The 26,689-nt window shown below is 43.5% G+C and overlaps 1 protein-coding gene across 9 annotated transcripts in view; it reads left to right on the top strand.

Moving 5' to 3' along the window:
- Nucleotides 1-26,689, top strand: part of DGKD (diacylglycerol kinase delta) — a 58,114-nt gene that overhangs the window by 22,904 nt on the left and 8,521 nt on the right. For 6 of the 9 annotated variants that reach the window (XM_032120031.1, XM_032120033.1, XM_032120034.1 and 3 more), the window contains 21 exons: nucleotides 7,857-7,961; nucleotides 8,773-8,905; nucleotides 9,447-9,553; nucleotides 10,070-10,195; nucleotides 11,248-11,350; nucleotides 11,872-12,034; nucleotides 14,065-14,173; nucleotides 14,912-15,051; nucleotides 15,766-15,850; nucleotides 16,413-16,507; nucleotides 16,596-16,695; nucleotides 16,849-17,122; nucleotides 18,972-19,133; nucleotides 19,860-19,988; nucleotides 20,930-21,026; nucleotides 21,317-21,427; nucleotides 22,166-22,262; nucleotides 23,020-23,127; nucleotides 23,228-23,341; nucleotides 23,734-23,868; nucleotides 26,308-26,459. In XM_032120031.1, the coding sequence (XP_031975922.1) occupies nucleotides 7,857-7,961; nucleotides 8,773-8,905; nucleotides 9,447-9,553; nucleotides 10,070-10,195; nucleotides 11,248-11,350; nucleotides 11,872-12,034; nucleotides 14,065-14,173; nucleotides 14,912-15,051; nucleotides 15,766-15,850; nucleotides 16,413-16,507; nucleotides 16,596-16,695; nucleotides 16,849-17,122; nucleotides 18,972-19,133; nucleotides 19,860-19,988; nucleotides 20,930-21,026; nucleotides 21,317-21,427; nucleotides 22,166-22,262; nucleotides 23,020-23,127; nucleotides 23,228-23,341; nucleotides 23,734-23,868; nucleotides 26,308-26,459 (2,645 nt within the window). Of the gene's footprint in view, nucleotides 1-1,319; nucleotides 1,374-4,237; nucleotides 4,520-4,840; nucleotides 4,866-7,856; nucleotides 7,962-8,772; nucleotides 8,906-9,446; nucleotides 9,554-10,069; nucleotides 10,196-11,247; nucleotides 11,351-11,871; nucleotides 12,035-14,064; nucleotides 14,174-14,911; nucleotides 15,052-15,765; nucleotides 15,851-16,412; nucleotides 16,508-16,595; nucleotides 16,696-16,848; nucleotides 17,123-18,971; nucleotides 19,134-19,859; nucleotides 19,989-20,929; nucleotides 21,027-21,316; nucleotides 21,428-22,165; nucleotides 22,263-23,019; nucleotides 23,128-23,227; nucleotides 23,342-23,733; nucleotides 23,869-26,307; nucleotides 26,460-26,689 lie in introns of those variants that run through there. The other 3 variants (XM_032120035.1, XM_032120036.1, XM_032120039.1) reach the window with 3 other exon arrangements.

Raw genomic sequence — 26,689 nt, 5'->3', positions numbered from 1 at the left:
GAAGTCAGACTGAGCTTTGTCTGTTTTATTGTAGGACAGGATAGGCAGGGAGCTGAAAAGTGAAGGCGACTGTTTGTGAAAAGCTTTTGTTTTCCGAGAGGGAAGTTTACAGCTTCGAAATTCGTGTCTGCCCTTGTGCCTGAAGAGTGGAAGCTTTTGTTTGGTAATCTCTTTGCTCTTTGTTGGGCTGAGTTGGGGTTTCACCTGCCTTCCTGAGCAAGACTGCAGATTTCAGCATCTTTTCCTCTTCCAGGTGGGAGCACAAAGGCAGAACAATGTGTGGTCATTTGAGAACATGTTCAGCTTTACATGGAAGCTGCTCTAGAAGGAAAAGGCTCCTTTTTATGCAGGGAGAGGCTTGCTAGCAGTACTTGCAGAAATGCTGCCTCCCTGTTTCTGATGCTTGTGATGGTGTGTGAAACAGGACTTGTCTTTGCCTGGTGACCCAGTGTGGAAAGCTCCTGGGTTCATCAAGCTGTTGAAAGCTATTAATTTCCTTTTGTGCTAGCTAACAGCCTGCGTTCAACACCGCTGAAGTTAGGGGGCTGTGAGGAGCTGCTGCTAACAATAAGCTCTCAGTAATAGGTCGTTTTCCTACCATGGACAAGACCTTTTGTTGCCCAGTGTTGTGATTTACTGAGACAGCAGCTCTACCACTGGGGAACAATCCTGCCCCTCTGTTCTCCATGGGTTTGCTTCTGTTTGAGTGAGTGGAAGGCTTTCTCTGAAATATCCTTTACTTCCCAAGTGAGCTGCCCTTTCTGAAGAGAGTGGTTCTGTTTAGGAACTCTTCCTGGCAGGACTGTGTCCTTTGGAAAACAGGTAAAGGGATGCATGTGCATCTGCTGCATGAAGTGGAGGGTGTGTGGGTAATGGAGCTGTGCTAAGGTGCTCTGGCACTTGGTACAGCCACCCCATCCACTCCCACTGGGTACTGCTCCATCCATGGAGATCTCTAGGGATTAACAGACCTGAACTACCAGGATAGTTTGCATTTCTTACCTGCTGACAGCGGACAGGACCTTGCACACTCTAGGTTTTTACATTTGTTAAGTTATTGCTAAAGTCTTAAAATCCCCGCCTTGTCTGTGCTCCTCTTACCAATTGCCAAGAACAGGAATGTGCCTTGTTTAGGACAGTTTCCAGAAGCCTGTAGGAATGTGACCCTGGTATGAGAGATGATAATTTTCCCAGGGAACACTTTGTCTGGTCTAGTTTCCCGCTGCAGCATGGGGGAGGATAGGGACTGGGAGAAATCCCAGATGGAGGGTCAGCATGAGTTGAACTTGACCTGTGGCACAGCCTAGTGCTGTAAGTGCCAGTGCTCAGAGAAAATGCACTGCTGCCCTGGCTCAGGAGGGACAGATTGCAAGGTGAGTGAACCTAATAATGTAAAAATGTCCTAAAGAGACCACAGCACATGCTGGACCTGCTTTCCTATGGAAATGAGCTGTCCTGGATTTTACAGATTGAAAAAACAGCCACATGGAAGGTGGGGATAAAATACCCAGTGTATTGTGGACAGAGATTTGGGCACTTAGGGCTTTGAGGAAAATCTTGGTATTTGAAAAAAAAAAAAAAAAAAAAAAAAGGAATTTGGTACAACTATAAGAACATTAATGACTTGTTTTATTTGGTGGAAATGAGAGCTTCCATAGGTGGAAGATGGTCACTTTAGCAGGAAATTAAGATCTCGCACTATAAAAAAACATACAAAACTGGTGCATTTCTCCAGTGTTACATAAAAAGCTACTTCTTCTTTCCCGTATCATCTGGGTTTTGGGGGAAGATAATTGGTGTGGTTCTAGAGAGCTCTAACTGACCTCTGCAGTGACTTAATGGAATTTGTTGGCAAAACTGGGTGAAAGCTGAATTGCAAAATTGAATAGGGCTGTAGTCTGTGGAGGAAGGCAAGGCTTGGGCCCTCATGAGTCTTTGATACTCATGTTATTGCTCTCTTCCAAACTGTAGAGACCTACTAAAGTCATACTGACTCGCTGCCTAAGGCTTTGCTGGCCTGATGCTGAGCTCCAGATTGTTTCAGAAATAGACATCAGTGAGACAGACGTTCAAGATTCTAAGTTTTAAGGACTGGTTTGAATCTCAAACTTGTGTTTTCTTCTTCCCTTTTTCACAGTCTTCTTTTTTGTGTATTTGCTGAGGGAGTTGCACTTGCTAATCCACACTTAATCCATTTTGCCCCATGTGAGTTCAGTAATTGTGTTTGAAACACAGTGGATTTGCTGCTTTGTGAACCTTGCTGATGAATACAGGCGAGGTGTTTTACTATATTCCAGCGTTCATTTCACTACTGTTGTCATTGAAACAGGAGCTGAAGTGGAAAAATGGCTGGGTCCTCATTAGAATCTCACCCAATTTTCCTTCCTGAGTCTTGGGCTCTCAGGATGCCGAGAGCATTCTCCACCATACAGAGCAGACGTAGCAGTTAGCTACAGGTGGTGGATGGTTCCCTACCTTTGCCATATGTGATCCTGCTGAAGGTTTTGCAGCTTTTTTTTTTTTTTCTCGTTTCTAGGTCTCTACAGCTCCAGAAATTCCTGTTGTCTCTTTACTCAAGTCATCAACTGTTTCTCCTAGGGAGATTTAGGGCTAGCACCTTTGAATGTAAGACTATATTTGAACAGGATATGAGTAAAAGGAAGCAGTCAGAATGAGCAGGTGTTCTCATACTCCCACTTTTGGCCATTCTGAGAAATGTACACATCAGGAAAACTATATTTTGTGAAGTTCAATGTCCCCCCACCCCGTCTCCCACTGCAGCATTTCTTCTGTCAGCTCTGTGGTTGGGCCAGTGTGATCTTAACTTGCTTTGCCATCTTTTGTGGTCACTGAGCTCACCAGATGTACCCTGATAATAAACAGTTCCAGGGCATGCTTGGCTGGACTGTCACTTTATTGCTGAGAAGTTTCTGGGCAGCCAGAAAATGCCCCACATGAGCAGAAATGATAAAGTTGTCTTGGGTGGCAGCAAGACCAGAAGATGAAGTTTTGCTCTGAATGTTGGGAGGAAGGTTGCTCAGTACAGCAAAGGGTGAAGTATAGCAGATTTCTGCTTAAAATTTGGTCTAATATAGGAGTCTTTTTTTGGACTGCCTTTCTAATCTGATTATTCACAGCTGTTCATCAGGAAAGGACATCCAGGGACATTAGTCCATTTTTAGAACATGAAGTGAGGAATTTTCTTTGGTTGGCTCTGTTGTTTGTTAGCTGGCTGGATTTGAAGTGTCGGTAAACTGATGTTAGTGTTGGACAGAGGAGTGTAGGTCAACATGAGAGGTGGGGGTTAACAGCTGGTAAGAGGGAATGGGCCATGTGAGAGAGAGACAGAGGAGATAAAGCTAAATTTTCAGTGTCAAGAGTGTCTGTGTTTGCACAAGACAGCCAGTGAAGGCATGGCTATTTTCAGATTTACGTTTTTTTAGATTTAGAGTGGGCAAGCTTGAAAATTGAGAATTTCTCTAATAGACTTGAGATGAGTCATAGAGGGCGCATAACTACTTGCTGGGGACCTGACTGTCACCCCCATTTCTGCAAAATGTATTTCAGGGGTTTCAGAAGTTCGTAATTAACCTGTGTTGTGGTCTGAAATCTCTTTAACCCTTCCTGCCGTTCCTGTGTATCCTTATGACTCTCCAGGAGTGATTAGAGGGATTGGCAGCCTTTTTTCCCCCCCGTGGCTGCGGAGCTCTTTTTCTGGTCAGGATTAGGTGTCAGTCATGTCACAATGTGGTGAGCTCTGGGCACCCAGTTTCTTCTAATGAGTGAAATCTAAAGAACCACACCCAGAAGTTCAGTAGCATTGAGGATCAAAAAAGTTTTTAGTATTCACTTTTTAGGCAGAACAAGCACTTTTAATTAGTGTAATTGCTCATATCTAGATAAAATTCGGAGCTGTTTTGGGGCATTAATACTCAGAGTTCTGCCAATCCTCAAACAGGCCAAAAACCTGTGAGATTAAAAATAAATCTGAAGACTTTTTATTGGGTTGGTTTTTCTTAACTCCTAGTAAGGCAGCCCTCATCCTAACTCAGAAGCAATTAGATCGTTGTTTTTGTGCTCTTCGTTTATGAGAACAAGAGGTCACTGGTGACATTACTAGTCTGTAAATTTAGAACAAATAAAAGGAAATGCTACTTCACCTAGTGCGTCGTCATCCTGTGGAATATACTGTTCCAGGATGTTAGTCAAAAGCTGTAGCCGGAACATAAAAAAATAGCTGGACCGTGCTCATTTGTAGCCATGTTCGCCAACAGGGATAACCAAGCCTTGTGTTCCAGAGTGTTGGCTCATTGCAGCTGTAGCTGAGAGTGAATTCCCTGGACTCCTGGCTGGGAAAGGACAGCTTTCCAGAAGGAAGATTTGTGTGGCTTCTTTTGAGATGACAAGAATGATTTTATTTTTTCTGCTGCACTGGTTAGATGTTAGATTGATCATTGCTCTTGCTCAGACAACGCCATGTATGTAACAGCTTTGCCCCTCTGTCAGTATCCTTCAGCAGGTGGGTATGTGGAGCTGAAATAGCTGGTTCAAGGAGAGGGAGGGAGCAGTGGTAGGAGGAGTGTGAGTGAGCGTTTCTGTGGCTCAGCCCAGTGCCGTAGCACGCGTGCTGCCCACCAGCCTGTGCAGGAAGGAGCGGGCGGGCGGCTGCCGTGCTGCAGGGCAGGCACGAGGGGCTGAGGGTCCCCAGGTACCCGGGCTGGGCTGGTGGGTGTGGGGTGTGTGAACGGCAGAGCTGCTGAACTGCTCTGCAAAGGAAGGGGCCCTGTTAACATGTTTCTGGATTCCTGATTATCCTCATTAAGATGTTTAACTGTAATACTGCTGCATATTAATCAGGAAAACAGGTTTGTACAGTTTCTTCATTTCCCCAAATAATTGCTGCACTAGTTACATTAAAATCTTGTCTGTCCTTCATAGTGAAGACTGAATTGTCCCAGTTTGTTCTCCTTAGGAGCAAGCTTTTAAAAGAGATTTATTCTTGTATTTCCCATCTCTGGTAATATCAATAAATCCCAGTGCAAACGTTGCTTTTGAACTGACAAATGGGGAATGCTCTTCATATATTTATCCTGCAGAGTGACATTTTTATTTGTAGTTACACAATAGACCCTTTGTTTTAAATCTGTGACTCTTTGTCTGGATGTTTCATGTATGAAAATCTTTTAATCTCTTTATTTATCCTCTTGTCTTATAAACTTTGTTCTTTGAGCAGAGGGTTGTCTAACACTGAGTGTGGGGATTTTTAAGATGATGCAGTAGGTGACTGAAGAAGGAATTAGTTGTTTTCTATATTGGATGATCCATCCATTGATCCAGGAAGTCAGTAGCCTCAGAAATTCATTCTTATCAAAGGAGTGTCTGCATTTCTGAATTTTATGTCAATATTTTAAATTTCTTGTCTTCCAGTGTGATTAAAAACTATGCTATAGTTTGCATTTTCCTTCCCTCCCCCCAAAAAGGCAGAAAAATGGGAAAAGGGACAGCACTGAGTAGAAGTGTTCTGAAGCTGTTCTTCACCAGTGCCCTAGAGCATGCCAGTGACTCAAATGAACTGGTGGTTCCTTACAGAATTTTGCTGGTTTTACAGCCATGAAAGGTCCTTGGATGCTTCATCCTACAATGTTTGGACTTTATATGTGCTCCTGTTGTACACATGCAAATATAGATGTTCTTGGCCTTACTGCCAGGAAGAAAGTGAGGCCCAGTGGTGTCTGAACAAATTTGTTAACCTTGGTGGAAGTAAAAAAGGTACTTCTTCTTAGCAGGACTCAGACATGCCCCTTGTTCTTCTCTAACTTCACACTGATTTTTTACATCAGTGTTTCACGCTCTGGAAGAAGTTTCTCTAGGGTTGCTTCATTCTTACATAGCAGAGATTTGATGGAAATACATTTAACTAAATACTTTCCTGTTTTCACAAGGAAGAAGAAACATTCTTGTGATTACTTTCTTTGGAAATAATTTTTTTCAAAGCTGGAAATGTTGAAAGGAAAGTGAGGGAAGAGAGAAGGAGTTCTTCAAAGTTTTATTTTTAGAATAGTGTAAATATTTACTTCTGTGTGCTTACAGTTGGTACAGATCAGATCGTTTTGTCCAAGATAGAATGCTCCAAATGCTAAAACTGTGTTTCTAATATGAATGGCCAGTCCCTTCTTTAAAAAGGGATTTAGCTCCTTTCCTTGCCTACTTAATGTGTCTGTAGCACCCATTTCTAGGTATTGGTCATGCCTCTGGGTAAGGTGGTGTTACTGCAGGTGAATCTGCAGTCTGTCAATGAAAAGAAATACAGTCTAAAAATTGAAGAGCTTAAAATAAAGCAGCACTTTCCAGGTGTATCTTTTTTGTTGACATTACACCCACGTTTCTTGGCAGATGCTCTGAGACACTTCAGCATCGACTAAAAGTTTGGTGTTCAACTTGAGAGGCTTTTATTTTTAATCTGTTTTATGAATGATAATGAGAGAAGTGAGAAACAGACGGGAAAACAGGGGTCATGTATTGGGGTGATGTGTGTGGGTGTTTTAATGTTCATTAACAAAACTTTGGCTGAATGGTTTGGCCTCATGAGATCGATACAATCCTAGTTTATTTTAATCCATTCTTTCAGATGTTAGGTACAATTTGCTTGAAAAGCAGATGATGTAGACAAATTTTCCCATGTACAATATGTAGAGGAGTGCAGGAGAGTCTGGACAGCTGGAAATTTTTAGAGTTGACATAAAAGGAAGCCTTTTGATTTTTGTTAACAGTGCTCAACCTTAATGCAGCTTTTCTTAAATCCAGGTCTTGCAAACACTTCAGTATTGGTCTAATTTAAGTCAGCTTGATGGAAATCAATACAGAGGTGTGCACAAAGAGACAGTGAGATCACTACACTGTAGGGAAGAAAGCCTTTTGTCTTAGGAAGAATAAAGGTTGATACATAGTCAAGTCGACTCCAGCTGTATGAGCAGCCCTGGGAACAGCAGACATGGTCCTCTGAAGAGCAGAGCTTTTGTTTCTCTCTGCTGCCACCAGCTGACTGAAGGAGCGGGAGTTGGTGCTAGAGGACACAGGGGCCTGGTGCCTCCCTGGGCAGAAGGAAACTTTTGCCACCCTGTGTGTCTTCTGCTGGTTTGTTAAAACATTGTTTATTTAACACAGGGCAACTAATGCATGGGAATTAGCCCAGGGTACAAACATACTGAGGAGAGGATTGTTGGAGGGAGGCAAACTCGCCACAGCCTCAGCCTGATAGGGGAACATTTGTTGGAATATCTTTAGGTACGTAGAACAAGCCCTCAGGAAACATGAGGGTTCAAAATACAGTGATTTCTCTTCTAGATTATTTGATTTCTCTTCTAAATTGCTTATTTTTGTTTTATTTCTCCCCTCCCCATAAGGGAGACTAAACAAATTTTTAGTATCCTATTGTATATCAGAGTATGTTATCTGATTCATTCATTGCTAGAAACTGGTAAATTATGCTATTAACAAAATGTCTCAATGTTCTTACCAGTTCTAAAAGTACAGTAAGTCCTTTAAAAAGACTTATGCAAGATCTGCACATAATTACTCCTGCTGCTCTGCGCTTGATTTGTGATGTGCTGTTATTTAGCTATGTGAGATTTTTTTTTACTCAGTTCAGTATTGGGAATGACAGCTAAAATCTTGGTGGCTCTGTACATTTGGGAAGAGATTAAGGTGTGCTGTGGTGGAAGAGAAACATGGTTCAAAGGTGCAAATAACTTTTCTTGTGCAGCTCTGAAAAGAGCTTCAACAGACTACACTAGTGGTAAGGTGTTCTCTTGCTGTCCCTCACTGTCATGGCTACTCCTCATTTTCTCTCTCTTCAGATTATCACTCCATGTCGGAAGCTCATCCTTTGTGCTGATAACAGAAAAGAGATGGAAGATTGGATTGCAGCACTGAAGACTGTACAAAACCGTGAACATTTTGAGGTACTAGGAAAGTGTGTACCTTTGTATTCTGTGCTTCATCTGCTAAATCACAGCTTGTTTTGGGAGTCAGCTTCCAGTGAAGTTAGTAGAAGTCATTTTATTGACTGTAATGGGTAATAGTGTTAGGACCTTCTGTAAAATGGATCCCAAATACACTGAAGTGATTCTCCAAAGAAAGTTTGGCTTTGTATATGCTCCCTTGAAAATTTGTAGAGAACTTTTCAGAGTATGGGTAGGTTATGAAACAAAGTTCCCCTCCCACCCTCTTCTCATTCTTCAGTTATCCTCCCTGACCTAATTCACATCTTGCCTGCTTGGTGTTCTGCCAGCTTCAGTGCATCTGCCTGCTTCCCAGGGCTGAGTGAGACCAGCACAGCCACCACAAGAAGCTGTCTTGTGTTTTCCCCACTCTGATGCTTGCCTCCCGCATGCTAGCACAAGCATTTCTCTGCTACATAATGAGCCAGGTTGGGGAATTGATCTTGCTGAGAATTTAATCTGACAAAAAAATGGGGATAAATTCTCCAGCAGATAAATGCTCCAGTTCATTTCCCTACACACACTTGTAGTAAGACAAGGATGAGAGGTGGTTCAGGAGCTGTAATGAAGGTGTGGCTTCCTCAGGAAGTCTCTTTTGCCTTAGAGACCTTCTTGAGTTGCAGCTAATGTGTATAAACTGCATGTGGCCTACTCTTTCCTAGTAAAAAAGTGTTCTGTTTCTGCCTTTTCTGACTGCTTCATGCAAGTCTTCAGAGAAAAAAAGTCTCGTTGCTATACTTTAGACCTTGCTGTAATACATTTATATCATCAGTCTACCCAGTACAGCATGGACCATTTCTCAGGGATGCATAACTGGTACGCCTGCTCCCATGCCCGGCCAACGTACTGCAACGTGTGTCGGGAGGCCTTGTCCGGGGTCACATCACATGGGCTGTCCTGTGAAGGTAAGCGTGCCCTCGTCCCCTGCCTGGGGAGGAACAGCCTTATTTTATTTTTGGTTTTGCCCATATACCCAAATACTGCCATCTCTTATTAAAGTCATGTGAGCAGATACACGCTTCTGAGGTATCTGAGAGAATATTAATAAGAACACTCCTGTTCACGAGAATAATTGTATTTGTAAGAACATCCTTGTTAAGTGTTTGAGTGCCGGGAGATTATTCTTTCTCAGCTTTGGCTTAGCAGAAATGCCTGGCCATGCACAGCTCATGCTTCTAACATGAATGAGGTGACACCTACTCTGTGTAAAAGGGTGGAGGAGTGTCAATCGTGTTAAATTTAACAAGGTAATAACTAAGCTTTGTACAAGCAACTGGCAAAAGTGACAAGGCAAGAATTAATAGCTAGATCAGAACTATTACAGCTGATCATTTTGGTGGTGCTAAAAAGGATAGAGTGTGCCCGTGCTTTCTTCTGGAGCCAAATACACACTGCCACATCAGACTTCCTGAGGCAGCATTAATACATTCTTCTCTTCCTCCCTAGTGTGCAAGTTTAAAGCCCACAAGCGCTGTGCTGTGCGGGCAACCAACAACTGCAAGTGGACAACTCTGGCCTCTATTGGGAAGGATATCATTGAGGATGAAGATGGGGTAGGTGTTAGTCTGAACTCTTCCAGCCTTACCTTGATCTGGAAGCACTGTCTTGTGTTCTGTAGCTTTTTTTCACTTCATAAATAGCAGATTCTACCTTTACACGGAAAAGATTTCTACTGTCAGAGCATGAGATTCTGTGTGAAAAGTCCAACCAGGGTAGCAAGGACTCCTTAGTAGGAATAAACTGCTATGTACTGGGGGAGTTGAGATTAAATAATTGGAGGCATGGGGAACCTGGTCTGAGTTTTGGCAAAAGAAAAATAAATGAGTGTTGGGAACAGCACCTTAGCATATTGGAGTGTCTGATGTAACTCAGTGTTTCTGGGTAGCCTGGGGTGAGTCACCTGGACTCTTGGTGCTTGAGCATGATGTAAAGTGCCAGAACTGGTCCTCAGGTGTCTTCTAGAAATTGCCTTTGCTGTCCTCAAATAGCGCATATAAAGAGTTGCTTCTCTGTGTGTCTCAGAGCCACGGTGCCTCCTTTAAGCTTCTGTCCCTCTGTACCTTTTGCAGATCTCAATGCCACATCAGTGGCTGGAAGGAAACCTGCCCGTGAGTGCCAAATGCACTGTGTGTGATAAAACCTGTGGCAGTGTCCTGCGTTTGCAAGACTGGCGCTGCCTGTGGTGCAAAGCCATGGTGAGTTGAATAAGTGTGATCATTGCAGTAAAAGGACAGGTTTTGATCAGCTCTGTGGTATGTTCCTTTAATGACATTTGCTTAGAATAAAACCTCTAACCAAGCTCTCTGTGTTTGCCGTGGAGGACTTTATTGCTCTGCAAGAAATAGAAATTTAATTTGTGCTCAGTAGTGTTGCTGTGATACATAAAAGCAAGGCCTGAAAAAAGTATCCAGCTTCTAGCCAAGCTCATTTTATTTTGAGTGAGTTTTCATAGAAGGATCTAACTACAGTAGACATGAATCAATGCTTCAGACATGGCGTATGTTGGATTTTAAGGAGCCATTAATTTGTTATTTCTACAGGTTGAAAAGGTGCAACAAACTATAAAGAATACTCCTCTATTTTAATAATAGCAATTTCCTTTCCATTGCAATAGATTGCTCTTGCCTAACCACTGAAGTGATGCAGATCTTGCTATGTTTCCAGTTGTCTATAATACTAGTAAGAGAAGTATCACAAAATGTTTTTAGAATGGGGGGGCTCAAATGCCAAGGAAACCCTCTATCTTGCGGTCCTTATGTACCAGAAAAGCCCTGCTCTACTTTGTATTTCCTTTTTTGGGTGGCTTCATTAATCTCGTCTTCTCTTACCTCTTAAGTCCCTCATGTCTTCTTGCTTTGTTTTTTGCTTTCTTGTTCTCTTGAGTTCCCAGCTTTTTCTTTAGTTGCTATTTCAGATCTCTCAGCTGAGGCTGGGATTTTGAAAGCAGAATGCCTGAAGGCTCCTAAAGCCACAGAATCTGTTACCTGGTTCTTTCAGCAGCCAAAGTGCTGGTCTCATAAATTCAAATGGCAGGAAAGTACATACTAATGGAAAGAAGAGATTTAGTAGAAGGCTCTGATTAGATCATTCTTAAAATAACTTTATCAATAAATTTATCAATTGACATTTTTTGGTGATTTCAGCCCCTCTGCCTTTCTTCCTCTTACAACTTCTTTTGGGTGGCTTTAGGAGTTATACCACAGTGTCCAAAAGAGTCTGAATTACTCTTTCTTGGTGGTGTTTCCAGGTACACACAGCATGTAAAGAGTTGTTGTCAAGCAAGTGCCCTCTTGGGCTCTGTAAAGTGTCTGTCATTCCTCCTACTGCCCTTAACAGCATTGATTCAGATGGTAAGTACTGCTAGTAAGTAGCACTTCTTTCTCTTCCTCTCGGTCTCAGTGGCTTCAGCTGGCACTACTAATGCCATGTTTTGCCAGCTGAAAATTCTGCTTTTGCTGTTGCTGAAACTCCCCACTGGAAGCCATTGCTGAGTATGGCAGTGAACTGTGATTGCTTTGCTTTTGCGTTCAGTTTATCACCCTGTAATGTCAGTGTTTGCCAAGCTGCAGCTGGTTATTTATTGACAGTGACTATATTGCAGAAGCGCTCTGGGAAGGTTGGAGAAGCTGAAAATTTTGGAATACTGCTAGGAAATAAGTGTGACATTTAGCAGCATGAGGTGTGGTTCATGCTGGATTCAGGGCTGTGCACATTTGGCATTCACCCAGTGAGTGCCATAAGCACAAGGAAAGTACTAGTTGTTCATAGCTGGGCTGGGGTGTGGGCTGTTGTTTCTTCTCTCTTTTCATCCCCATGGGAAGCTTCACATCTCTTGGCTTTTGCTCCCTCTCACTTCCCTTTGCCCCAACAGGTTTCTGGAAAGCTACTTGTCCCCCTTCTTGCACAAGCCCTTTGTTGGTCTTTGTCAACTCAAAAAGCGGAGACAACCAAGGCGTAAAATTTCTACGAAGATTCAAGCAGCTGCTGAATCCAGCCCAGGTCTTTGACCTCATGAATGGAGGACCTCACCTTGGGTAGGCAGATATTCTATGGAAACAGAAATTCCTTGTAAATACCTGAAAAGTGCAAGGGATTTATTTGGTTAAGCTCATCCTCAAATGTAACAGGGAACCCATTCCTCAGAGAAAACTGAACACATGAGGTTTTTAGGGGTTTTCCTCTCTCTGTGTAGTGTTATTGATTAGCTAAAACCAAAAACGTTGTCAAAAAGGTTATTGTATCTATTCATCAGTAATAGCAGGACAGCTTGAGGCGTTTTGGGGAAATTCCAGAAACACTCCCCTGGAAGAAGACAAAGCGTGGAAAGCTTGAATCCATAAGAAAACTTGTCAGCAAACAGTCTTGTAACCGACATCCTGATGTACTGCTAAGAAGAGTTAACTTCAGTTAACTCAAGTGAACAGATGGATGTCATAGATAGCAAATTAATATTGTCAAGATGAGATGTATTGAGAAGTAACTTACCTGAGAAGTCTGTGAAGCTTCCATCCCTCAAAGACTTTGTGGTGATATTGTGGAAAGATCTTTTATGAGTGCATTTGGTAAAGTTGGTTCTGCCCTAGGATCTAAGTTACATTTCAGACTTTTAACCAGATTATGCTAGAATATCTGTGGATATTAAAAAAAAGTGAGTGCTGTGAAATAAATTTTTGTGTATTTCTGCAACTCTCGCTTAAAAAAAAGTTTCGTCTTTAGTTTGCCCACTTCCAAATGTTTTTCAGATTTGAGTAACTTCTGTCATTAATTGGTGCTCCTTATAATAAGAGCCCATACAAGGTGAATTTCTCTCATCTTTTCCTAACTATGACTCCAAGTCTTTGACTAGATGTGTAGATGCAGGGGGCTAAATCTGGGAGTGTCCATCCCTGGATGAGTGATCATTGGGTCCTGAGAACTGTTGTGGTTCTTTGCCATAGCGTATTGCAAAACACTGGCATTTAAAACTGCAGTATTCTGTCCAGGGGATGTGTTTGGCTGAAAAATAATTTACTAAAGACTTGTAAAATTGAGTACTTTCCTTGCTCCCCTCCCCAGCTGGACTGACTGTCGTGAGGAATTTTGCTTTTAAGCAGGAATGGAAGGGAGGGAATCAATTGCCTTCTTGAGCTGTGGTGCACACTTCTAAAACAGCTGCTCTTATATATTCACTTAAAAAGGGAGTGATGGTACAGAGAAAGGCTGCTTCTTGATAATTTGAATATTTTCAGTTGATATTAGTCAGATGTGTACCATAGGATGTTGTCATTTCTAGTAGTCATCTTTTGTGTGTCAGCAGTGCTTGATAAAATAAGGATTTTCGTGTACTACAGCAAATCCTATTTAGGTAACAATAGTAAAAAACACACATACAAACCCAAAATAAAAACAGGTAGTAGATCTCAAAAATGTTCAGTAGGAAGCACAGTTTCAAACAGGAGAGGTTGTTTTTTGTTATTCTGGAAAGGGTGAATGGAGAAATTGACACTAGTGAGCTGTTTGCTAGCCTGCGGAACAGACAAGGCACCAGAACAGTGATTTATGTTGCTTTCCCAGAAGGACCAAAGCCTGTGTTGCTTTATGTCCTCTTGCAGTTGTCTCCTGGCTGATTGGCTGCATGAAAAGCCCCCTGTTGAAGCTTTGCTTTAATTGGTGTGGCCATGAGTGCAAAGGCAGTGACATCAGAGCACTTAGAACAGTGACAAATAACTAGTGTTAGGCTGGACACAGCAAGGCTGCAAGGAGTTAATTCAATGGATAATCAGCTATCACATGCTTGTTTCCTGTTCTCTACAGACAAAAGTGCTCTGCTTTAGTAGATGAGTATGTCTTGGGAGATACTTCTGTAGTGAATAGCTATTGTAAATTGCTTAGCTGTATTTATAATCCCTTAATTATAACCATTTAAATTCATCTGTAACCTGGCAGTGACCCACATTCATTGTGAAATCAGAGCCTACTTTAAGCAAAGCTGCCATGTTTATTACCTAGATAGGAATTATCATTTCTTTCTGTAACAGCTGATTGTTTTTCCCCCTTGCTTTGTTTTTTTTTCTTTTCTCTGTAGTTTACGCTTATTCCAGAAATTTGACACTTTCCGGATTCTAGTTTGTGGTGGGGACGGAAGTGTTGGCTGGGTTCTCTCTGAAATTGATAGCCTCAACCTTCACAAGCAGGTACCTGCCCCAAGAGCTTGGTTGGATGAGGGAATGTAGTAACAACAGCATGGGCTGAAGAGAACTTTCCTTGGTCATGCAGATGTCGTTTGCCCCAGGACTGAAGCTGCTGAAAGCTTACCGTAGCAGTGCTCTTGCACTAGTTTTCTGCAAGAAATGAATCCAGTAATGGATTAATTCTTTATTCCTGTCTCCAGTGTTCCTCCACAAGATCCAGCTTTTGGAGTAGCTCTGAGTATTCCTGCTCTATCGCCAGCAGAGACATGCTCTGAAAGGGCTGTGGTTAGAAAACTTGGGAGTTGCACATGGGTTGTGCTCTGTTCCCTTTGATTGTCGTAGTGTAGTATCTGAGTCTTAGGGATAGGCAGAAACCTCACTGGGGTAGAGGTATCATACAGTGTTTTGCCTGGGAGCTGTCTCTGCTGATTTTACAGAAACACAATGACACCACCTGATGGCTAGATACAAACCTCTAGGAGGTTTACTATAGCGAGGTGCTCCTTGAGATGGTAGCTGTTAAATGCTCCTCTCTCAAATCGCAACCAAAAGTAGAGGAAATTTTTCCTTATTTGTATGCTTTCTGGCTGTTTTCCCCATCCAGTTACTTTGTCCCCAGCCTGGGATTAGCTGTTTCTCAGTGACTGGTGTGTAAAGGAATCAGTCATGTTACTCATGGCTGTTCCCGGCTTGTGTTTTCCCATTTGACTATCACTTTTATTTTCCTTTTCTCTAATGCAGTGCCAGCTGGGAGTGCTGCCCTTGGGAACAGGGAACGACCTTGCCCGTGTTTTAGGCTGGGGTTCTGCTTGTGATGATGATACCCAGCTCCCTCAGATCCTGGAGAAGCTGGAGAGGGCCAGTACCAAAATGCTGGACAGGTGAGTAACCGTCACTAACATCGTCTGCTCTTTGAAAGTTGTGTGCAAATATCCTTTCAGGAGCACGGGGCAGTCCTGACTCTGCCAAGCTTCTGGACCTCTTTCTTACTAATGCCAGATAACCTTTTGTCATTGATAATCTACTGTCACCCTCTAGCAACAGAAAGTGGTCTGGCTTTCCATGTTGCTGCTGCAGAACAGTAACAAGTGAAACAAGAGTGTCCTCTCTTCTGTCCCAGAGTCCTCATTAATTGAATTTGTCAGCCTTAAAGTCATGATTTTTTTTTTTTTTAAGCAATTTCTTGTTGGTAAATCTGAACCAATTTATCTTGAGCTTGGCTTAGAAATGGAAGCCAAATGCAGAAGTGGATGTCTACCCTTAGTATTGATAGATCCTGTGTATCTTTGTACATTTAAAACTGTTTCATGTCTTTAGAGTTGCATCTTGGCATCTCTTACATTGAATCAAGTAATGCCCATGGAATTTTTGTGGAGAGGGAAAAGAGATGTTCCCTGTGCTGTAGAATGCTTGTTCATAGTGTCACCCTTCCTTCTCCCCCAGTTCAGCCCCTCTGTACTTCCATTGCCACTCTGTGGCTTCTTTATATCAGTGATGGCTCCCCAAAGTTTGTTCTGCTTTGAGGTTCTAACCTGTTACATTTGAATAACAGAGGAAACCATCTGCATTGTAGTGACAAGTGTGATTTTCAACAGGTGGAGCATCATGGTGTATGAAACCAAATTCCCTCGCCAGGCCTCCACTTGCACAGTCACTGAAGATTTCAGTGAGGATTCAGAGGTACCTTGCAGGATGCAGAGGGCAGGGGTCTGGAGCATCAGCCTTGGAGCACACCAGATAGGAGGCAGTGGTTGAGCTCCAGTGGAGCAGACCTGAGCATGGGTGTAGCCAGAGCTGCAAAGATCTGGGGCTTTAAGTCAATGAAGTATTATGGAGAAGGATGGAGGTTGGGTTACAAGAGTCAACAAACCATAGTGAGGGATGAGGAGAAGATACTTTGGAACGGGACGGAAAGGAAAGTACTGCCTTTTATTTGCTTCATGACATCAAGTTGTTGAAATAGTGGCAAGCTGCATAGCAGTCACAAAACAACCAAGGGCTTTTAGATTTGCAGTTGATCAGAGACTCTAAGAACTGTATTGCTGATGATTTGTAGGTTCAGAATTAGTTTCTTCATCACATTCAGATCTTCAGTGAGTAACAGAGCCCTGGTCTGTGGAACTTTCTCAGGGCAAAAAGAATCTGTAGAGTGATAGGTACTCCCCGAGGAGCCAGGATTTCACAGCATATGTTGTTATGTTGGGAAGCAGCACCCTAGTGGCTTCTTTCTGACTGTCAACAGGTGCAGAAGATTCTCTGCTATGAAGATTCTGTGGCTGCTCATTTGTCCAAAATTTTGACTTCTGACCAACACTCAGTGGTGATCTCCTCAGCCAAGTGAGTACTTAGAGGAAAACTGCTCTAAGTTGCACTGTGAAAATCCTGCAACAATCCTTGTGTGATTTTGTTTTCCTCCTTTGTCTAGGGTGCTTTGTGAGACAGTGAAGGATTTTGTGGCTCGAGTAGGGAAAGCCTATGAGAAGGCAACAGAAAGCTCCGAGGAATCCGAGGTCATGGCCAGGAAGGTAAAATTTGAAAAAATGTTTGGGTTTCTACTTCTGCAATGTAAAAATGCTCTGTTCTCATAGAACTAGGATAGCAGCAGTTCAGTAAGTACTAAAGAATGAGCTACCCAGGCAACTGTTAGTTTTACTCAAATGTTGTTCTTCTTCATGTAGTGCTCTGTCCTGAAGGAGAAGCTGGACTCATTGCTGAAGACACTGAATGATGAATCTCAAGCATCTTCCTCTCTGTCCAACCCTCCTCCCACCATTGCAGAGGAGACGGAGGACGGGGATGGGTCGGGCAGTGCTGGTGACTCTTCGAGCGAGCGCTCGGTGGGCTCGGCATGCACTGCAAGGCCCCAGATATTCCGTCCCCGAGAGCAGCTCATGCTCAGAGCTAACAGCTTGAAAAAAGCCATTCGCCAGATAATAGAGCATGCAGAGAAAGGTAACCTGTCAGGAGTCCTGCTTGTCGCTTCCTACAGCCTCTTAGAAAGTAAAAATTTCCTTTGTTCTGGGGGCAGCAGGCTTCCTTCTTGAAAGCAGCTTTCCTGAGCTAGATAAGCTACTCAGTAAGCCTGGCCATTTAGTTTCAGTGTCACCTCTGCCAAGCCCACCTTTTGGAAACATTGCTTGGTAAATGAGTCTGAAGTTCAAGGTGTGTTCTCTCCCAGCGGGCTGCTTTAGGAAGTTCCTACCCTCCCACACTGTTACTTTGCATTTCCTGTCTGTCCCCACCCATACCACAGTTGTGTCAGTGCAGCTCTTTGTGTGGCCTTACTGTAAAACAGATCTGAAAATACTTGGGAAGAAAGGATTTTAAGTATTTTAACTTGAATTGTTTCAATCTCTTTATAGCAGAGCCCAGCAAAACATTGCTGTGGTACAACTGCAGGAAAGGACAGGAACTTCTTAAATGAGCTTTGTCCTTGGAAAGAACTTAAAACACTGCACCTTGGTGCAAGTCAGTTCTGTTCTGACATTAACTTCTTAGGCAGGTGACCCTCTTCTCCACATCTTGACCCTTGTCTCTCTCCAGGCACACGCCCCCCAATGCTGCAAGTTCCCTTTCCTTTGAAAGGCGTCAGTCTCCAGGTGTTAGTAATAAACTCGGGGGTTAACTGAGACCAAAGGAAGTACTTAACAGATTGTTACTGGAGATAAAAGCATTGAAGCTGCAGATGTAACTTCATGCACACCCAGGTGTGCACTATGAACAACTGTGTAGTGAGTTATGAATCATTGCAATATTGCTTGGATTTCCAGCACTGCAGCATTGTGTACAACCTTTGCTGAAGGTGAGTAGTGGAAGTTCAGCAAACAGCCTGCTTCTGATGAAGTAGGGAGGCCTTGACCTCACTGCTCCCTCACTTTGCTGCTGCTTACCTTAGGCCAGTTTGATGTTTGTGGAGTTCTTTTGGCGCCCAAGAAATTTGCTTAACCCAGCCAGAAGTGTTCTGTTTCTGCTGTGCAAGTGGGTTGGATTGCCTCGTGGGCAGTTCTGCTGAACTACAGGGTTAGCACACAAGGGAGAGGAAGAGACTGAAAGAAGGGGATGAGCTATGCAGGTAGTCAGCTGGTAGAGCAGCTGAGGGCATTCAGAGCTGTGTCCCTGGCAGGGGCTGCTGGGGAGGAAAAGACCTGTTGATGGCATTCAAAGGCAGTTTTGATTTCTTTAGGCAGCATGCTAACATTTAAATTTTACCAGCTCTCAAGCAAACTCCAGTTACATTTCAGATGTATTTGTTCAACTTTTCCAAACTGTTTTTCTTCTTCTAAAGTGTGCAATCTGATTCTTTCCTCTGTTTGTATTGGTTTTTACCAGCTGCTATTTTCTTCCTTCTTGATTATATGTGTCTAAGTTCCCTTTTCAAGTGGCTTATGTTATTGCACCACTACAGATCAAACAAACAGGAAATTCGTTAATCATTTCATGTCCATCTGGTTAGAATTCCTGGCAACATCTAAATGCAAATAAATGGAAGCCGATCACCTCTAGCACAGTTTACATCTCAGGATGCCTGAGAACCTGTGGCATTAAAAATGGACACTTCTGTTTAGAGCCTCACTGCTGAAGAGCTCAGCAAAGTAAACAAGGAGGCTGAGCCAGGCTGGTTCCAAAATCTCTTCAGAGCAGAGCTGAGACAAATGATAAAAGAAAGCTTTGTGTTATTCCTGTTCTTTCCTTTAAGGAATCAGGACATTTAGAGTCCCATCCTGTTGTTATTTACATGAGTGGGAGGTATTCCTTGCCAGAAGAGCTGTGAGGCACTCACCTGCTTTATCTCTCCATACAGCTGTAGATGAGCAGAATGCCCAGACGCAGGAGCAAGAGGGCTTCCTCCTTAGTCTCTCAGCCTCTGAGGAGGGCAAGGAGCTGAGGAACGAGGATAAGATTTCCATGCAGTCATCACACAGCAGCAGCTTTGGAGTGTCCAAGGGGAGGAGCCAGAGGAAAGGTACTGCTCTGGGGCTGCCACCATGCAGGTCTTGCCTGTGGATTACATTTCTGTTAGCTGTAAAAAAGGAAGGAGGTGTTATGTGCATTACCCTCTGTGTTCTGTTCTTCTCAAATTTTTGCATGATTGCTCTTCAGGCCTTGCATGTTTCTGTGTTCTAGCCTGTGCTGTACACCCCACTTTTTGCTACATTCTCATGGCTTCCATGATCTTAGCATATGAAGCCTAGGATTCAGAAATTTTCTTGCACCTTAGCCAGTAATCTGGGTTCTCTTGGCTTTCAGTGCTTGGACAAGTAGAGTCTTGAGCATTTTTCATGTCATCCTTTGCAGATGACAGAGAACAGCAGCCAGTTTGCTTTAGTAAATGTGTTATGTGAGTAATTTGTTAGAGATCCCTGATCACTCCAGATACATGTGGAACTTCCTGAGTATTGATTTGGGGCCAAATACCCTGTCTGTTGTGCTGCTGGCACCAGCTTTTTCTCATCTCCATTTCTAATATTTTTCATGTGGCATTTTGATACTTCCAATCTCTGAGGTTTTCCAGCAGCACATATGTGACATCTCTGTCTCTTAATGACTGATTCTGTCAATTCTTTGTTTTCTGGGGGCTCAAGTGTTTTGCTGTTGAGTGATTCCTAACCCAGTCTTTCTGCTTGGGCTGTGCTGGTCTGAATCACAGCACTATGTTTGTCAATAACCAAGTTTGTGTTGTGTTTTACAGCCTCCAAGTCTCCTTGTGAAAGACTAGTAAACAAAGGAAGTTTGTCATTGGGCAGCTCTGCATCCCTTCCTCCCCAGACAGGAAACCGGGACAACTTGCCTATGCTGAACACAAAAATCCTCTACCCAAGTAAGTGTAACACCCAGCACTTCCCACCGAGGCAGCCAACTGGAGCATGGGTGAAAACACGAAATTGTCCTGCCAGATGCCCTTTTGTGCAGGGTCGACCGTGAGAGAAATCCCTTTGTGGGTAGCTGCAAGCGGAGGCTTGGAACTGTAGTAGTTTCCAGTTTGTAGCTAAGACTTAGACACAGATTTTTATTAATGCTGTGAAGTGGCAGAATTTAGATGCCAGTTGCAAGGACATACTGATCTCAAAATAACCATGAGAAGGGGGAGACGATGCTGTTGAGGAAGGTTTCTGAAGAGTGACAGCCGTAGGTTTGGGAGCAGCAGTCCCTTTATGTGAAGGCTGAAGTGACTGGAAGTGCACAGACCCAGCAGAATCCCACCTCCCACATGATGCACAGCAACTTCTCCCCATCACTGTGGCAGTATCTTTCCATCTCTTCCCCCAAATAATTTGTTCAAATTGCTCCTTCTGGAAGCAGGTAATTTCCTTTCTCTCTGACAAACCTACTATTTGTGGGTCACCAGTTAATAATTTAAGAGGCAGGAGGCAGTAATTCTTGAATAACTTGGATCATAGCTTTACTCCTACTCCTTTTTCTCTATTCACTGTAGCAGGGATATTGTGTGTCTCGCCCTGGAACAAAAAAGCTGCTGCAGAGGGTACACTCCTATTTCCCTTTTCTGTGTTTCTGTACAACTGTGCTGCTGGCCTTAGGCAGTTCACTGTCAGTCAGAAACCCTGCCGGCAGCCCCAGAAACCCTTCTCCTTGTCAAAAGACCTAATCTCTGGAGTGAAAGAAAGCACTAATGCTATTTGCTTTCTTCATGAATGACAGGGAAGAATGTATCAACTCTTGTTATCTCGTCTTTGGGATTGAAGTTACCTGTTTTCTGCTTATTATTTATCATGCTCTTCTCCATGGTCAATTTTCCTACAGATATCCGTGCTGGCATGTCAGGTTCTTTGCCTGGGAGCTCTGTCATCAGCCGATTGTTGATCCATGCTGATCCCTTTAACTCTGAGCCTGAAAATCTGTGAGTATGCTCTGGAGCTTTAAGGGAGGGAGTGGGCGTTTGCAAACAGACCTCAGCAGAGAGGGGCATTAGTTTATAGACCAAACTAATGGACTGCAGCAGCCTGGAGTTACGTAAATGGATCCATATGCTGGGCTCCAGGGATTAAGGATCAGTTTATGGAGTTACACATGCAGTGACACATCTGACACGGTTGGGCTTGGTGGTCTTTTCGAGCCTAAATGATTCTGATTCTGTGTGAGATACGCACCAAATGGTACAAATGGAAGTTTTGTTTTTCTGTTTGGCAGTGAATATTACACAGAGAAGTGTGTCATGAATAATTACTTTGGAATTGGACTGGATGCAAAGATTTCTTTGGACTTCAACAACAAACGTGATGAGCACCCAGAGAAATGCAGGTGGGTTTGGTTTTGACTGACCTTTGGATTGATGCCGGAAGCGACTGAACCACTTGGTGCTTCTGTGTGGTTTTGAAGCTGGTTGTGTACAATGTGCTGAATAGGTGTATTGTCTCCATAATGCTTCTTCAAGGCTTGAAATCATGGTGGAAGCGATTAGTTACTGATTTATTACTGATTCATTTTACTGTAAGGTATTTAAGTAGCTACATTGGTGCAGATTTAGCACATTGGTTCTATTTATGTCATCTCACTCACAGATTTTTCTTGTGGGCTTGCTATTTAGCTATGAGAGAAGCACATCTCAATTCTAAATGCCACAGAGGCTGGTTGATCCTGACTCAGTACAAACCACAGGTTTGGCCTTTTGAATACCTGAGCAACTACAGGATGCTTTGTGTAGCCTGGGATTGGCTACATTTGCTGTATATGAGCTAATACAACCAAGCACTGTTGATGTCCTGGTGTATGAGATGGACAAGTTCTGTGCCAGGGCAGGCTGTGTATGTTTCTGGTAGTGTCTGTTACTCATGCTCTATTCCTACCTGACATTTATTTAAAGGGAAGTAGTTTCCCAGCACAAACAGTGACCACTTGGAGTGTTTCACCCTTTTTGAAGCAAAGCACCTTTGTGTTTTAGGATGTGGCAGGTACCATTTCAGTGTGAAGTTTTTATTTCTTCTTAGTGAAAGGGTAAATGTCTGTGCTGACTTTTTCTCTTTTTATTTGCTCCCTTAGAAGTCGTACTAAGAACATGATGTGGTATGGAGTATTGGGGACCAAGGAGCTGCTGCACAGAACATATAGAAACCTGGAGCAGAAGGTCTTGCTGGAGGTGAGGGATTAGCATGCTCTTCTGTTCCTAAGACTGGGATGCCTAATTCCATCTCCTTCAGGCACTGTGACTTTGGCATGGTGATTTGACTTGGTGCCATTTGCCTGCCTGAAACAATGTATTTGCTATATGTCACCCTGAGCTAACTAAAAGTGGCTTTTCTTGGTTCTGGAGCATAACTTGTATTCTCAGCCCATGAGGGAAGAATTGTCTTCCTGCTGGAAAGTATTTGCTGTTCGCAACACAGTGTTCAGCATGGATAAGATTGTTATATTACATGTGGTATCTCACATGAACACATCACTTTAGATGGTGGGTGCAGTGGAAAGCTCTGAATTTAACAGTGCTATAACGTGCATCCAGCTGGAAAAGAAATATTTTTGTATAGGTCATGTACAGCATAAACAGGTAACTTGCAGGAGGAGACTCTCATCATATGGATGTTTCAGGAGTTTTATTCCCCTTTCTTGAGGAATAAATCAAGAGGCTTTGCCAAGGCTCTGAGGTGTGCCCTGTTCCTGTTAGAGAAACAGAAGCAACGATATCTCTCTAAAATCTGTGTTTCCCAGAAGATGTGTGGCTCATGAGGCTTGAGTGGATAACTTCTACTCTTCTAGGCCAAGAATGAACAGGACAAAACCTGAATTAATGTATTACTAAGATGGTGCAGGCTGTTTCTGTTCACAGAGCATGTGCTCTGGCAGGAGGGTCTCTCTCTTGCTGGGCTGAGAGTAGTGTTGCCTTCGTTTCTGTGCAGTGTGATGGGAGGCCAATCCCTCTGCCCAGTCTCCAGGGGATTGCTGTACTCAACATTCCCAGCTATGCAGGAGGCACCAATTTCTGGGGGGGAACCAAGGAAGATGATGTGAGTATTCTCTAAGGCCATCCAAAAAATGTTTCTACTTAATGTTGCTCTCCAACAGAGCTGTGCCTCAGCTGAATTCTCTCTCCCTTGTATGTGGCAGACGTTTACAGCCCCTTCCTTCGATGACAAGATTTTGGAGGTGGTGGCCGTGTTTGGTAGCATGCAGATGGCAGTGTCACGTGTGATAAACCTACAGCATCACCGGATTGCACAGGTATCAGCTGCTTTTTGTGAGCTCTTCCCACCTGCCCCCCTCTCCAGCTGGTGACTTTGTAAGGCTCTTCTTTCTGCTCTCTCTGGTCCATGGAAAGAGCATCCACCAGGGCTGGAAATGGGCATGCTCAAGAGACATTTGAGTATGGAATTGTTTGCTAGCATTCACTGTAGTAGGAGTTAGACCAACAACTCAAATACAGATTAGTCCAAAGACACAGCAGGTGTTCCCCACTGCTTACGGGTGAGGTGTGCCCTGCTGCTCAGACATGTTTCCCTCAAGTAGCACCAAAGCTACAGCATGTGGGGAGGGGCTTTGGAAAGACAGAAATTGGCTTATGCTTTTGGAAAATCAACATTTTAGAGCTTTTCTTACCCAGTCACTCCTTGCAGTGCCGGACAGTAAAGATAGCAATCCTTGGAGAAGAGGGAGTTCCCGTACAAGTGGATGGAGAAGCCTGGATCCAGCCTCCAGGTTACATTTGGATTGTTCATAAGAACAGGGCACAGACCCTCACCCGAGACAGGGTAAGAGCATCTTGAATGCCCTGTGCAGTACCCATGTGTTTTGATGTCACATATTTCTGGAGAGCGTGGCAAGGGCCACGTGTGAATATTATCTTTGTGAATGCAGGAAGCATGTTTTGTTACACACCATAAACCTTTTGGGAAAGAATGTGGTTAAACTTTCATTCACCACTTGGGAAAGGGCATAAATAAGATTCTCTATGCAAGCTTATTTTACTTCCTTTTCTAGGTGTCTTGTGACAGTGTTTCTTAACATGCTTGCATGCTGTTTTTCCCACAGGATGCCTGCCTCGCCAAGTGCTGTGGATTGTCTAAATTCAGACGGTCAATGTTTTAATTTCTCATTGTTGTTCAGTATGTGGCTTATACCTCATTGACCATGTAAAGCAGCGTCTTATGCCTTGTTCAGAAGTGTGTGTTGGTCTCATCTGATAATTTTCAAATACATCTGATGAGTACCAGCAAATAAGGAAGCCTTTTTGCTCTTTTGCTGTATGATTGAGCAGTGGTAAGACAAAGGAAAGGATAAAGACCTTGCTGTGGCACAGACAGGCTTTATGGTTCCGCCTAACTCTGTAACTGTCCGTGCATAAACAGTTCAGTTGATAGCAGCCCTTCATACTTTCCAGGGTAACACCCCTTTACCTAGCTTCCAGAGCAAATCAAAGTCCTCTGCAAAGGACTCACCTGCTGAATCACAAGAGGAAGGAGTACAACAAAGGGAAAAAGGGAAAGCAGCCTGGTACAGGCCTGAGGCACATTGCCTGGCAGGGAGTTACAAAGATGATAGTATGAAAAGAAAGCAAAGGTGGGCATACAAACCCCTGTCATGGTAGGACAGGGCACTGGAGACCTCTTAGCTGGGAGAGCAGTGGGTGTTGATGATAAAACCACAGAATGGTTTGGGTTGGAAGGGACTTCAAAGGTCATCTAGTTGAACCCCGTGTCTTGGGGCTGGACACCTTCCACTACACCAGGTTGCTTAAAGCCCCATCCAGCCTGTGGTCTAAATGTTGCCAGAGATGGGGCATCCACCACTTCTCTGGGCAACCTGTGCCAGTGTTTCATCCCCCTCATAGTATAAAGTCCTGCCTTGTATCTAGTCTGAATCTATCCTCATTTGAGCTCGAAGAGAGTCTTATCAGCTATGATGTGAATGTTGTGGAGAGGAGACAGGAATAGTGCACACCATCTTTTGTGAAGGTTAAGAGAGCTTCTGCAGCATCACACTGACGCTTGGAGGGAGAGTGCTTGAAGGAGATAGCACAGACAGCATGAGAGAACAGGATTGCTGCTGTAAAGGTAAAGGGAGGGAGAAAAGGAGAGGCAACCTACGTATGGGCATGGTGGGAAAGGCGATGGGAAGCACAAGAGATAGAGAGGACACAACAGTCCCTTTGTGAGTGTGCTATGTGTTGGACCATCAGAAGCCATAGCTCTGATTGTGCCAGCCCATTCCTAATTGCCTGCCAACTTGGTTTTGCAGTTATGGAATTGCCACTGAGGAAGAAGTTCCAGTTTTTCAGTTGCACACTCAACTTTGTCTCAACTTATTCTTGTTTTTCCTGCTGTCCTTTTGATGGTCATTGCATGCCCCTGCTTTCACAGAGCAAACCTGTCCTATTCAGCTGATGAAGGGGGGTCCTCCCTTCATGCACGTGACCATGTACCTTTGGTAATATTTTTCAAATGTGATTTGGGATATATAGTTTCCTAAACTGAAGATGGAAAAACTCAAATTCCCTTATTTGGCCTCATCTGGACCACTGAAGAGTCATCAGCAAGAGTGAGATCAGCAGGTAGCTTGCACTATGCTGACAGAGCCTGGTTTTCCAGTATGAGGGGCAGTAGGGGAAGGGAATGCTTTACCACAGGGCTCCATAGTTTTCATTCTCACCATATACAATATTGATTTTTCTACATGGGATCTGTTCTCTTCTTCCTGCACCATTAGCTGCTGCCCACAGGAATATCAGTAAGGTTGCAGATGGGACAGGTCCTAGCTCCGAGTGCAGCTGCTTAGCCCACCAGTTCCTAGGGAAGCCCAGTTTACTTCCAGATAAGAAGGAGCCTTGAACATTTTTCATTTCAAGCTCTGAAGTGTCACAGAAATACTGAAGTGGGAAGGTGATACAGCTGCTCAAATAAAAGGCTGCTACCAGTAGGGAATTGTTGGATTTTGCTAGTCTGGTCCTCAGAATTGGCCCAGTAATTTTGACTAAAACTGTGCTTAAGCAAAAATTCAGCCAAGGCAAGCATGTGACCTGGAAAACTCCATCCCAGCCAGCTAGTTAGCAAAGTTATAAGCAACTTAACTACTGGGCCCTGCAGTGAAAAGTGCCTGTACCAGATCTACATGTTTTACAGGCATAGGCACAGTCACTGGGTTTTTATAGGAGCTTTACAAGGGACCTTATAGTTTGCTTGCTGTGTTTTTAGGCATTTGAGAGCACCCTGAAGTCTTGGGAGGACAAACAGAAGTGTGAGTTGTCACGACCCTCCTCTTTCTCTCTGCAACCAGAGATCATGTCTGAAGAAGAATCCACCCAGATCATCCAGTTTGGTCAAGCTGCAGGTGCTCTGATCCACAGGTGTGACTCAACTTGCTTTTCATGAATAGAGCCTCCTTTAGGGCCTGAAGTTCTTGTCCTGCTTCCTGTTTCTGGAGATGTTCTTGTTCAGTCTTACCTGCTGCATTACTGGTCCATGTCACTGGGAGTAGCATCATTCATTGTTCAGTGTCCCAGCTGAACGAGGACTGAAGCTCAATAAACTTTCTTAGGCCATTCTGAACAAAAAAATGTTACTTCCATGAGCAAAC

The sequence above is a fragment of the Corvus moneduloides genome, chromosome 10, assembly GCF_009650955.1.
Source record: "Corvus moneduloides isolate bCorMon1 chromosome 10, bCorMon1.pri, whole genome shotgun sequence".
NCBI lineage: Eukaryota > Metazoa > Chordata > Aves > Passeriformes > Corvidae > Corvus > Corvus moneduloides.
This window is presented reverse-complemented; position numbering and strand designations above follow the sequence as displayed.